This window comes from Astatotilapia calliptera, chromosome 23 (genome assembly GCF_900246225.1).
Source record: "Astatotilapia calliptera chromosome 23, fAstCal1.2, whole genome shotgun sequence".
Classification (NCBI taxonomy): Eukaryota; Metazoa; Chordata; class Actinopteri; order Cichliformes; family Cichlidae; genus Astatotilapia; species Astatotilapia calliptera.
Genome location: NC_039323.1, coordinates 3,675,775 through 3,688,907, shown reverse-complemented (window position 1 = coordinate 3,688,907; position 13,133 = coordinate 3,675,775). Strand labels below are relative to the sequence as shown.

Below are 13,133 nucleotides of genomic sequence, written 5' to 3'. Positions count from 1 at the left end.
GAAATGTTAGGCAAGCTAAACAAATGCAAAATGCAGTTTTAAATGATGGTTTCATTTATTAAAGGAGAAAAGCTATCCAAACCTGCCCTGTGTGAAAGAGCTAGTAACCTAATAACTGTTTGTGCCAGCCAGTGAGATCTGCAATCAAGCATTTGTGAAAACTGGCAATGAGTCTTTCACACTGCTGTGGAGGAATTTTGGTCATGAGTAAGTTTATCAGACCTGGACTTTGATTAGGCAACCACAAAATCAAAACTTTAATTTTTCTTTCAAAGGTGGACTTGGTGAGATATTCTCCTTCAGGATTTTCTGGCAGACAGCAGAATTCATGGGTCTATCATTTACAGCAAGTCGCCCAGGTCAATTCCATTTCCCAGATTGGATTCCGTGGACCGACACCCTTTCTATTTTCAAGGTTTAAAACTTTTGATAAAGCATTTAGTTGGGGCTGGATCAGCTGACCCTGACTCCTCCCTTAATTATGCTGTAACAGGCCAATAGTCAGTTGGGGGCTTCCTGTGATGCACTGAATGTTTCTTCTTCACTTACCTTATTCACTCACTATGTGTTTACACCCCACTCTGCATTTAATCAGTAGTTATTATTAATCTCTGGCACAAACACAAATGTTTGTGTTGTTCCGTTTTCCTTCTCTCACCCCCAACCACTCGATGGATACCCCTGCCTGAGGTTTCTTCCTGTTGTAAGGGGTTTTTTCCTTCCCACTGTCACCAAGTGCTTGCTCACAGGAGGTGGTTTGATTGTTACAGTTTTCTCTGTACTATTGTAGGGTCTTTATCTTGCAGAATAAAGTGCCTTGAGGCAACTGCTCTTGTGATTTGAAAAATGAAAGCATATTTTAAAAACTTTGTTTTGTATTTATATGGGTTAAACTATGATAAATATATACTTTTATTAATGACATAATATCACAAATTTGTTTGACGATCTCAAACAGACAAGTTTGAAAAATTAGCAAAAAAATAAGAATTCAGGGGGGGTCACAGCTGTCTGATATGGGCTACTGATACTTTAGAGTTTTATTTTGAAGAATGTCACCGGAAATAAGGCAAGTAATGCCTTCGACTTGATAACGGTAGGTTCATGGTCGTTGGGGCTCCGTTGGATTGTTCACAACAACAGAGAGGAAGGCGCACCAGCTCCGGCCAAATAAAGCCCAGCCGCGTTTTGGCACCGCACACAAACGGAAACCAACCGTTCCTGCGTGACGAGCGCCGTTCTTCTACTGTTAGCTGTTGTTTGTAACGAGCTAGCTTTGTCCTTCGCAGTCACAGCTGTGGTGGGTCGCTGATATATATATTTTTTTATATAAAAATCGCCGTGGAATATGGCTCAGAATAGACATCATGTAGCCAGTTCCCAAAAAGCATTAATGTTGGAGATGAAAAGTCTCCAAGATGAGCCGGTCGAAGGGTTCAAAATAACTTTGGTGGACGAGTCGGACCTGTACAACTGGGAAGTAGCGATATTCGGACCCCCGAATACACACTACGAGGGTGGTTATTTTAAGGTGAGTGGCTAATGTTAGCTAGCAGTCCGTCTATTGTTCTTTAACTGGTTAGTTTTACTGTATATTTCAGTAATTTGATCATACAGGGCAACCAAGCGACCAACCTCACCCTTCATGTAACCGTTTCCACCAGCAGCAGGTAATAGTTAATAACGTTAACTTGGCTAATTGCCCCCTGTTTAGCGTTATTGTGACAAATACTTCTTTGTTTAACTTTAAACCAACAAGACTCCATGAGAACTTTGTTGCTTGGGCATATTTTTCCATCAAAACACAGATTAGGTCTCTTACAGATCTAACATGTGCCCGAGTTACTTTTTTGTTGGCTTGAAACAAAAGGTTGTTGAGCATAACCGCCTCCAGCACTACCTTGATAGTTAAGCTCATCATCTATCTCGCTAATTCAATCATTTTCTTTGTGTTCATCATTACAATTTAGCAGCCCTGGCTTGAGTACTTTTTTTTGTTGGTTATTCAAATGTACCATACATACATGCATGGTACTAACCTAAATGGCTTCCAGCCTTAACTTGTCTAACTTGTGTAGTGACTCATAATTTGTTTTCTCGTCTACTTCCTCCCTTGAGAGTAAAGATGCGTTGGTTTTGTTCCTGTTTAACAGAATTTGTGCTGATTATAAACCGCCGCCATCGTATTTCCGTCTTCAGAAGATTTCTGCGGCTGATGTTTGAGTGTGCCATTTCTCTGCCCTTTAACCCCCTGAGTACTGACCATTAAGTAGTGTTTTAAAGTTCTAGTACAAGTTTTTATATTGGCATGTCATGTTTTCTAATTCTAACGTTCAAACGTTGCAACTCACTGGAGTCATTGTTTTTGGTGTTGTGATGCTCATCCTGGAGGGCGATTGGATTCATTACTTTGTTTATGTTTAGTGCAATAAAGCCCCAAGTAGCTGTGCTTCAGATTTTTTTTGTTTTTATTTAATTTAATTTTTTTTACTGTGTATAAAAAAAACAAAACAAACAGATGACAAGCCTTTTATTGACGTGGCACAATAATGTTTGCTTGAAACCCGAATATAATTTGCAGAAAAGCAAAGTAACAAATTCTGCACGATTGCTTTACAATGACTTGGTTTTATTTCCTCCCAATGCTAAGCCTGTTTTGTATCCATACAACAGTTGTTAAGCTGTAAATGATTAATATTGTCTGCAGACCTCATGTAACACCACCCTTCTTGCACACTGTCCCTTCAGCTGTCCTGAGGTTTTTTTGTAGTTCCAGTTCCTAAGAAGCAGTCTTCATTTTGCCTCTGCTCTTTTTAAAGCCTGTAAGCGCAAACGGAGGGGCCCGACCAGGCTCCCGTAGACGGTGTTCAGTGGGTCTGTGTGGTTGCCGTGTACAGGATTCCTTTGTTGGGCCAGGAATGCACAGCTTGGCTGTGAAATCTGCCGCATGGCTGTGACTCATTGTTCTGTGCTGGGTTTCTATCCGACCAGTTTGCAATATTCAGAAGAGAGAAGGGAGGGGGGAAAAAAGAGGAGAGGGAAAGAACCACCTCTTTTTGGTGTTCCCAAAACAAACAAAGAGTTATGACTCGCTGTGAGGCCTGTTCATCTGAAGCGGGGCTGATACTGACGTCACGTGCAACCTGGCTGACTCAGGCGTTTATTTCACATGGGTGTTTCTTTGAAAAAGGCACACCATGACGAACACATTATGCATGCAGGCGGGCACGCACAGAGTGGACCGAGACGTATTGAAGTGTCACTCACACAGGATTAGATAACTGTCCTGGTTGCTTTAGTAAACACACGGTGCAGAAGTAAACACACAGTGCCTGATAATGATAAGCTGACCATGACCTGTGACTTTCATATACTCGCTGGTGCTAACACCCATTTGCTGACTCTGACATTTCTGTGTATTCATGTGAGGAATCCATTTAGGTTCTGAGACTCTGACGTTTACTGACTTTGGCCTGTAGTAAGCTGTGGTCTTGGGACATGAACAGCTGAGTTGGCCAGAGCAGTGGTTCCCATACTAGGTGCTGAGAAAGGTCAAGGTGTGCTTGGGGATTTAACGACACTACCTGAAAAGGACTGATAATTAGTAGTGGTGGGGGGAAAGAATCAATACAGCATAGCATCAGTATTTTTTGTGGCAGTATTGAAGCGATACAGGGACACCAAATATTGATATTTTCTTAAATGATATCAAATATTTTGGGAATACTGAAAACAAGAGGGCACATCTCATGCTCCACCATCCTGTGATAATGTTAGCTGAGGAAGCTTGCATTAAATCAGCTCAACTGAAAAACCATCCAACACTGGACAAACTTAATTATCTCCTAATTAAGCTAATGGCTCAGTCACAGGAGTAGAAATAGGGCCGCAACCTTCTTGCAACTACAAATCAAAGCATAAAAACGGTGGCTGTCTGGTGATTGCATTTTTTTTTTTGTACATTCTGCAACCGATTGATTGGCGACTAGGCTGCCCGTACCCTCATGGTGTTTCACGCTCACGACCAGTTTTGGTGGCGAGGTGATTGCACAGGTTAAAGGAGGCACTCTTTCTGCAAATGTTTGCAGTCTGAGTTGTACTGACGGCAATCACTCTCAGAAATAATTGATGTCTAATTTATAAATGCAGGCAAACGGCCAAGATCTAAGTGCAAATGGAATTATATGTGTGTGATATTTTTATTTTTTTTTTGACAATTTATCACAGTAATTGCTGTATTATCAGAAACTGATTGCATCGTATTGGCAACTTGACCCCATTCAACCACAGACTGATAGCAGCATTGACGATCTCATTTCGCAGCAAAAGATAAACTAAAGCAAGATAGTGTTATCTTATTTAAAACTGACAAAGTTTGAGGATGTAATTTGCGGTTGGAAAAAAAGGTGATAAATGTTAAACCTTGCAAAATGTTAAAAGTTGCATTAATATTGTATCAGGAGTGAAGTATTGTGATAATATTGCACCGTGAGGCTTAAATATGAAAACTTTGGTAATGCAGAGAGTTTAAAAATATTCTCAGTGCAGGAAACTGTGTGTAGATTACACTGAGTGTAATGAGTGTTTGACTCTCTCACTCTGCTTTTTCTTCTTCTTCTTCTTCTTCTTTCTCCTCACATCTGTTTGTCCCCGGGGATAAGATTTGAGTCACACAGCTAAAAACACTCCACGTCTTTAACAGCTTACTCACCAGCCCAAATCATAGGAAGCATAGTATCACGTATCGAGTGTGACTGCTGCAGAACTTTAGATGTTTGCGTATTCACAGATTTATCTAGTGAGCAGCGACTTGTTGATGATTTGAACTTGAATTGCAGTCCTTTAAAATTAGTTACAGAACATGGACACAATACAAATTCAGCAAAGTTTAACAGCTGTGACAGTCAGAGACGTCATGAAAGAGGCACTGCACTCAAATAGTCCCGAATTGATGCAAGAAGGCAGATGGAATTAGTTTTATTCACCTTTGACTGGTGGTTCAAATATAAAAGTGCAATGTTTTATGTGCAGGTGAGCACTGAAGTTCAGGCTTTAACAATCAGTGTTTTTAAGATGGCTAGTGCGGCAAGAATTGCTTCTGTAAGGACTTTAAGCTATTGTCCCACCCTGAACACGTGCAAACACTACAGTTTGCATCACAAAGTGCACCACTTCCACAAGTGTATTTAAAGCTGTGGGTTTAATTTTGCTGTCGGCAGTACATTTGATGTCTGCCGAAAACCGTAACCATTAGCCACAAGTGAAACAGCCCAGACATTTTTAATTTTGCCAAACGTTTTCTAGAACACACTGACATGAGGCGGGGTCGGCCAGGTCACCAAGTCGTATGACAGAGACATTTTTACTTTGCCTGAAACAAAATAGTTAGTTCACCATTTGCTACATTTCTGTATATTTGTACTGCTTCTAATACCTCTGTGTTGGAATAACCTAAAGCATTGAACTGATCGTAGCTCTGTACTCTCCAGGAGGAGGTTTTTGTTTTTTGCCCTCCACTTCAAAAGCAGCAAAAGATGCAGCATTCACTATTTATGTCCACAGATACCGTCATCTAATTATGCTTCGCAGGAAAGTTTCCTGTGGTGACTTGTAGATCTCTCACTATGTGTCAAGTGGCACAGGTCTTTTGAAGGTTGGGTGGAGGGGCTGTGTCAACTTTCTTACTTGAGGTCATAGTGTAAATGAGGGATCTGCAGCTAATAATAAAAGAAAATACCTTTAATCTTTCAAGTCAAGCGTTTTTCTCGACTGACAGACCCCCATGTTCACAGCTGTTATGAGAGAGGAGAGCTGCCCTTTGGTTTTTGCCCGGGGCTGTCTGTTTTTGTTTTAAAGCACTTGACAATCAGATGACAGACACTGTTTGCGATCAAGAAGCTGACTTTGTAGTTGCACCTTCCTAATATGCTACAGAATTTGTACATGTTCTCTGTTAGCCTTGCAGTAGCAATAGAAGAGAGTGTAAAAAAAAAAAAAAAAACCTAACCTGACTGCAGTGTGCCTGGCTGAGCTGCTGGAGTCATGTTTCCCCCTCTGGCTGTGTCACAGAGAAACAAGAGCAGGGTAGAGGGGAGGAAAAAACCCTCCAAAAAACAGGGAATATTGAAGGGGCCAGATCAAGAGCAGGCACAGCCCTTTTCCTTGCAATGCCCCCCCGCTTTGAAGGCGCAGCCTGCTGTGAGCAGAAGTGAGTGTGAGGCTCTGGTAGACGGTTATAACCATCCCCTGAAGCCCTGGCAGTGTGTTCTCTTCCTCTTCCTGTTTGGGCCACTGGTGCAATAATCATCTCTGAGACGTGGCTCGGTGGGCTTCTTGAAATGTCCTTGTGCTAAGATCACCTAAGAGTTGTTTGAAATATATCTGTATTACAGTTTGCAACAACCAGAAGGATGAGAATTAAAAACAATTGAAGAGAAAGGGGAGTCTGTTGGATCTGAACCTGTTAGTCTCACAGATCTGCACGTGCTGTGTGGAATCTGCTCGGTGCCGGGGCCGTTTTCCTTGTCCTGCATATGCGTGAGAAAGGATAAGGTCTGTGGGGACGGTGAAGAGGTGCACAGGGAGAGCAGAATGATTTGTTCTGTTCAGGGTCTTTGCATTGACCTGATTTACTTCGCCTCGCTTGTCATTATCGGCAGGGTGGGCGTGCTCTTTCTCTGACTCGTTCCTTCCTCGAGGCAGCTTTTCAGGTCACAGTCAAAGATTTTCATAGAAAGAGGAAACTGATCTTCACTGTCTATGATGCGACAATAACAAGGGGAGTGTTTTATAAGTTTTTTTGGGGGGGGGTTTGCCTGGCAAAAGAAAAATCAGCTGCACTTCCTGTCAGCTTCTCAGATGAGATGTTCAAAGTGAATCTCCTTCTGAGAATTAAGGCTGTTAATTGGCTTCTCGGGCCAATTATCAGGCATGACATGCAAACCAGCATATTTCAACAGATACTCTGAGAATAGCACTCTGTTTTGGGTAAACGTCTTGGTTGAGCAGCTGTATGGGAAGAGACTGAGGTAAAGACTCGGAGCAGGACCGTAGATGCATTTGAAAAGAGAACGCTGATATTGGGCATCGAAGACCCTGCTGCAGTGTCCTCGCTCCTTCTCCTCCCGTGTTTCTTATCTTCTGTCTGTTTGGAGCTGAAGCGGCTCACAGCTGCAGAGCAAATAAGCCAACCAAGCAGCCTGTCTTTGCTTGGGCCACTTCTTTACCTCATCTATGCATTATCTCCTCTATCCACATCCATCTGCAGCCATCAGCTGTATAATAGGTAGTCAAATGTAAGGTAGGTCAAAGAGCTATTTTAGAACAGGAAAACAGTCTGAAGCCTCTTGCTAAGCTGCAATGTGAAATCGCACTCTTTCCTTTTCGCTCATGATTATTGTTAATGCATATCCCTACCTTCCTGCTTTCTTATTTGCTCTCAGGCTCGCAGGGTTATGATGAATGGGACTATTTTATGGGAAGGGTTGCCACATGGGTCTCTCAGCCCGAGGTTAAAAACTGAGATATTGATTCAACTTATTTATTCAGACGTACAGATTTGGCTGTTTCTTGACGGGCAGGGTGAGTTTGTCTCACCACAGAGCTGTGTTCTTCTTTTGAACTTCCCCACAGTTGGATAGAGTATCAGATTTCTTCCACATCTCATCACCTTTTGGTTTCACGGTATCTCGGTGGCTTTGAATAGATTTGGATGAAACTGCTTAGATGGAAGGCTCTCTGCCAGAGGTGTAAAACAAATTTTAATGGTGGTTTGGGGAGTAATTCTAGTTTTAATCCATGATATGTCCTGTGAAGTAGTTGCAACCATCTTAAAGAAGCATGTTAGAGACTCATTCACTGTTTGTTTGGGGAAAAACGGGCACTGGAAGGATGTTTCGGCACACTCGGCCAAAACCAGTCCTTGTATTATCTGTTGAGTCAGAACAGATGAAAATGAAGGAGCATTTACATAACACTTTTGTCTACGTTACCACTGAAAGTGCTTTAGGCTACAAGCTATATTTCCCCATACGTTCATACTGTGCTTTAGTCTTTGCATTTTGGCTGTGGATATGCAAAGCTGACTCCCAAAAGGCCCACCTGACCAGGAGATTGAAACCCAGAACTTTCTCACTGTGACCGAAAGTGTTGTTGAATGGCTGCTGATGATTAGTGTGGTTTATTTAAAACATCCTTACCGGTAAATGCTGTCACTGTCAGCTTATTTATTGAGCTCTAAATTACAGCAGATATTTGACTATCTATGGACATGCTGTGGAAAGGGGGAGCAACGGAGGGCCAGCTTTCCAAAATATACAAACTAATGTCTCCTTTGCCCCATTTCCAGCCAGGGGACTGATATGATCTTACTGCTTATATTGTTTTGGACTAAAAACTAAGCAATCACTGTTGCTGTATGGCCTCCTCCCCCTTCCTCCGCCCGCCTGGCTAGCTGCTATGTGTTGCACTGCTGCTAGGCTGTAATGTGTACAATGTTGGCTTGAACTCTGCACTCTGATGGGTCGCCAGTTATCTGGCAAGGCCGGTCAAACTCGGGGGTTTTATTTTTTTCAGGCCCTCTTCTCTCAGGATTGTCAACACTTCCTCTCTGCCCTGCTATGATATGGAGAGCGCAGGTTAGGATAAGCAGGCTGACTGAATTTATCTTGTGTTGTTAGTCGGGATGTACAAACTCACTCCTTCATGACAAAGACTCTTAAATGCAGAGTATTCTGTGACTATCAACAAGTCACTCAGTGTTTTGTACAGATAAAACATTTGGCTGCATGCTCGAGGGTTAAATTAGGCAAAGCGGTCAAAGAAGGCTCAAAGCTTATAAAATTATATAGAGCCCAACCCCCTTTAGTTCAAATGAAATCCCCCTCGACCTCCTCCAACTACTGCTCCTCCAACACCCCTGCTGCCAGTTCACTCCCTCTCCTGCTAGTTGGTTCACTGTGGCGAGGACCAGCTGACCATGCCGAATCAGCAAATGTACACGGGTGTGTGAGAGAGACTTTGGCGGGGGGGTCAGAAGGTTTCATGATGTGAGTGATGCGTTCGTGTATAATAAGTCCTGTTGGTGTGTGTGCTCCGTCACCGTCTCTCCCATGGCACGCTTTATGGAAAACGGAGGAGTGGTCTTCCACACAGGATTTACAGTGTGTGTCTGTGTGGTTGTTTTCAGTGTGAGGACACATAATGGCAGAACATGAGTGTGAGTAGTGGATTGTCTTGGGTTGCAGTGACAGCTGGAGAGGACAAACACAATGTCTTTATACCAGCACCATTACCACACCCCCCCCCCTCAGCCTCCGGTGTTTCTCTAAGCTCCACGCGCTTTGCAGCTGAACGGACTGCAAGCCTCCATCCCTCCCTTCCTCCACACCGTATTACATTACACTGTCATTAGCTATGTTTTGCACTGACCCTGTAGTAGGTATTTAGAGGTTTCTTTCAATCACGACTGACGCTGATCAGCGTGATTGTGGAGGTCTTCAATCAGCTGCTGCGCGTTGGCACCAGCGCTGCAGTGTAGGGCTTTGTGAAGAGAAGCAGTCAAAATAAAGCCCTCTCTCCTTGGCAGCTGTGTCTGTACTTGTGTGGTTATCTTTTTGAGGACCACTTCAGAGTTTTAGACCTTGGAAGAGAGAACATTATGGCTTGGCTTATCTGACACAGGACTGTTTGGGGCACATGTTAGGTTGGGTTTTGATGGTTAAAGTAACGCCTAGGGCGTGCATTATGTCAGTGAGTACCCCGACAGAGAGCCACACACATGCATGCTTTTATTTCTTCTGCAGAATCATTCAGACTTGCAGTTGTTTCTGACCGTGCGTGTGCGTAGATCCATTACACAATGTAAGCAAATGGCGCCAAGACTGTCTTTAATTAAAGACAAACTGTGGGTAAAGCAATCATCTTGTTGCTCGGTTGTACTAATTAGTTGAAATGGTTACCAGGCGGTGACAAGGGAAATTGGTCACAACTTGTCTGTTCATGAGAGAGAGAGAGAGAGAGGTAAACACTCGTCCTGTCAGTACGCTGCTAATAGGTGTCTTTTCTCACCCCAAGGCTCGGATCAAGTTTCCCATCGACTACCCGTACTCTCCACCAGCTTTCCGCTTTCTCACCAAAATGTGGCACCCGAACATCTACGAGGTAAATCTGAACAATTTTAAAAATAAAAAAAAAGAGAGAGAGAGAGAGAAGTGTGACTGTCAAACGTTGACATTTTTGTGATTCGAAGTAGATTTTTTTTTTTTTTTTTTTTTTCAACATGTAGCCCTAATATTTGAATCTTTTCGCGCTTCTTAAAGGTGACTGCTTGTCTGAACATGCTTGTTTACTGTCTCATGTCCCTAGAACGGGGATGTGTGCATCTCCATCCTTCATCCACCAGTGGACGACCCACAGAGCGGTGAGCTGCCATCGGAGAGGTGGAACCCCACACAGAACGTCAGGTACACGTCAGGCTCTGGAACAACTCAAGAAAAAAAAAAAAAAGATGATGATCTGCAGAGATTTTTTTTTCTTTTTTCTGGCTTGTAGCGAGACCATAATGAATTTTTAATTGATTCATTTAGATGCATAATGCATTTTGTGTCTGTCGGGATTTTGCTTTAATCATAGAGTGGGAACGTTTGAACAGATCTGGAGATGCACTGGCTGTGCACCTGCTAAAGAAGGTCATTGGCCGTGGCCAGTCATGCTGATCATGGAGGATCAGGGGAGGAGCTAGACAATGTTTGTAGCCGGGCACAGACATTTTCTTACATTCGGGCGGCATTGTTGTCTTTCCTTGCTACTGGATGTAATACCAGCTCTATGGGTACATTTGTGAGCCTCTAAACAGCTTCACCATTACTCAAGTGTGGTGGCAAGACAGCAGCTACATTATGTACTTTGGAAAATGAATTTCTTTACTGCAATTTTGTCCACAGTAATGAAGCCTCAGAGCTGAATATTACAAAAGCAGTGCTGCATTTTTGCCTACAGAGCAGAAAATGTAGATGGCTGAGTCCAGATCCTGTAGCATGAAAACAGGATGATTGTTTGAGGCCTTTTCTCAGCTTGCTGCAGTTTAAATGCAGCAAACACCCAAACATGATGTTTAATTCATACGTCTTTATTTCTGATATTTGCGTGACACAGATTGAATTACTTGGTCCCTCCAGATTCTCAGTTGTCTTTTTTTTTCTGTGCTCAGCGTAGACAAAATCCACTACGGCTGTGTCTTTCATAAAGGATCCTCCGACTGCTGCAGACAGAAGCGACAGATACAAAAGCAGCTTAATATTATTTACAGGAGGAGAGTGTGTAAAAATGTTTTGGAGGATAAAACAAACTGCCCACCCATGTTTGTGTGACTGGTCTCTTAATCACAGCTGTGTTTAGGCCAATAAAGTCAAACGCAGCAGCAGAGGCAGATGATCAGAGGGTTAACAGGCTGCTCGTCTGACCCTGACCTTCATCTCCCTCCTTCCCTCCCTCACCCTCTCTCCCTCTTTTTGTCTGTGTATGTCTGTCTTTCCATTTCTGTACACTTCTGCTTCCTGCACTCAGTGTCTCTTGTCTCGTCTTACCTCCATCTTTGCTACTCTCCGCCCCGTTTCCTTCTCCTCATCCTGTATTGCCTTCAACTATTTTAATCACTCGTTCCGCTGTCGGCCTCTCTCTCAGGACCATCCTGCTCAGTGTGATCTCTCTGCTGAATGAACCCAACACGTTCTCCCCCGCCAACGTGGACGCCTCCGTCATGTACCGAAAGTGGAGGGACAGCAAGGGCAAGGACAGAGAATACATCGAGATCATCAGGTACAGGAAGGAAGAAAAACGCACTCGGCTGTCTCCTCACTTCAAACGTTTGCTTGTCTGTACAGTAGAAACAGAGCGCCACAACTGAACTTGCTCATAGCCTCATTTTTATTTATTTTTTTCACCTCTTCTGTTTCTTCCTTGCGTCTTACAGAAAGCAGGTGGTGGCTACCAAAGCGGATGCAGAGCGGGACGGTGTCAAGGTTCCTGTCACGTTGGACGAGTACTGCGTCCGAACCCAAGTCCCACCCACGGACGACGGCTCCAACCTCTTATACGATGACTACTACGATGACGAGGAGCTGGATGATGATGATGACGACGAGGATGACGATGAGGACTGTTGCTATGATGAGGACGACTCGGGCACTGAGGACTCCTGACCTCGCCCGCCCTGCGATATCGTCCCCCTGCTCGCTGTTCTTGTTCTCAACACCCCCATCCCACCGCTGACCGCCCTCTTCTGTCATGAACTGAACTTTGAATCCCCCTCTCCCCCCTTCTTCCCCAGTACTCACTTAGCACAGCCCCCGTCCACCTTCTGTTACATGTGCAGTCACAGCGTGCGCACTAAAACCCGATGCATTGAAGAAAAGAAGGCTACAGAGTTTTTTCTGCTTGTTTCTTACATGTTTTATTTTATTTATCTGTTCTTAGTAAAGGTTACACACAATATGCACACTCAGCAGGAAATCTTCAAAGTAATAGTTTTGGTTTCCTCACCTCCTGTTGATCTGCACTTACTAAAAATTAGCTTAGCCTTTTAGCTTCGAGTCCTATTTCTTCTGCAGGCTTTGAGTGGAACAAATCTGATGTCTGAGTTAATTTTGGTGCAGAATGGTCACACCTGCTCTTAATCACAGTCATCAGGAGACAGGTTCAGGTCGGAGTAAAGCAAGATTTGTGAAGAAAGCTAACGTAGGATAATTGGCCTGCTGTGCGTATGTGTGTCTGCGCGAGTTGTTGTTTTGTTTTTTCTTTTTCTAAAGCGGAGTCGTTTCCGCCTCTGAGCCCCGGATGTGTGTGTGACTCTACTCTAGTTTGCAGGCTGTTCAAAGCCCTGCCATGCCTCACCTCTGACCTTTTAAGCCGCAAGGCTTGTGCTGCTCCACACATGAAAGTTGTCTGCCATTCACACTCTCTTGTGCCTTCCCTCACTCCCTAATATTCCACATGTGACTGTCCAATGGGATCCATGAGTCAAACCCCAGTCAGCCAGGCAAGAGGAAAGTGGCATAAGGAGTCAGTCAGCCCCCCCTCCTCCCTGCTCTTTTAATTCTCAGGTGGCAATATTGTGTAAATGGCGCCCTCCTGAT

General features: G+C 43.7%; 1 protein-coding gene across 1 annotated transcript; it reads left to right on the top strand.

Moving 5' to 3' along the window:
• Window positions 1-1,077: 1,077 nt before the first annotated feature.
• On the top strand, window positions 1,078-12,427 carry cdc34a (cell division cycle 34 homolog (S. cerevisiae) a). The gene is made up of 5 exons (XM_026158850.1): window positions 1,078-1,531; window positions 10,075-10,161; window positions 10,366-10,463; window positions 11,683-11,817; window positions 11,972-12,427. The coding sequence occupies exons 1-5, from the start codon at window positions 1,349-1,351 to the stop codon at window positions 12,198-12,200; spliced, it is 732 nt and encodes a 243-aa protein (XP_026014635.1). The 5' UTR covers window positions 1,078-1,348; the 3' UTR covers window positions 12,201-12,427.
• Window positions 12,428-13,133: the final 706 nt, after the last annotated feature.

Coding starts and splice junctions, on each gene's coding strand:
- cdc34a (XM_026158850.1), top strand. CDS start 1,349: ATGGCTCAGAATAGACATCATGTAGCCAGTTCCCAAAAAGCATTAATG. Junction 1,532..10,074: donor ACGAGGGTGGTTATTTTAAG/GTGAGTGGCTAA, acceptor TCTCACCCCAAG/GCTCGGATCAAGTTTCCCAT. Junction 11,818..11,971: donor GAATACATCGAGATCATCAG/GTACAGGAAGGA, acceptor TGCGTCTTACAG/AAAGCAGGTGGTGGCTACCA.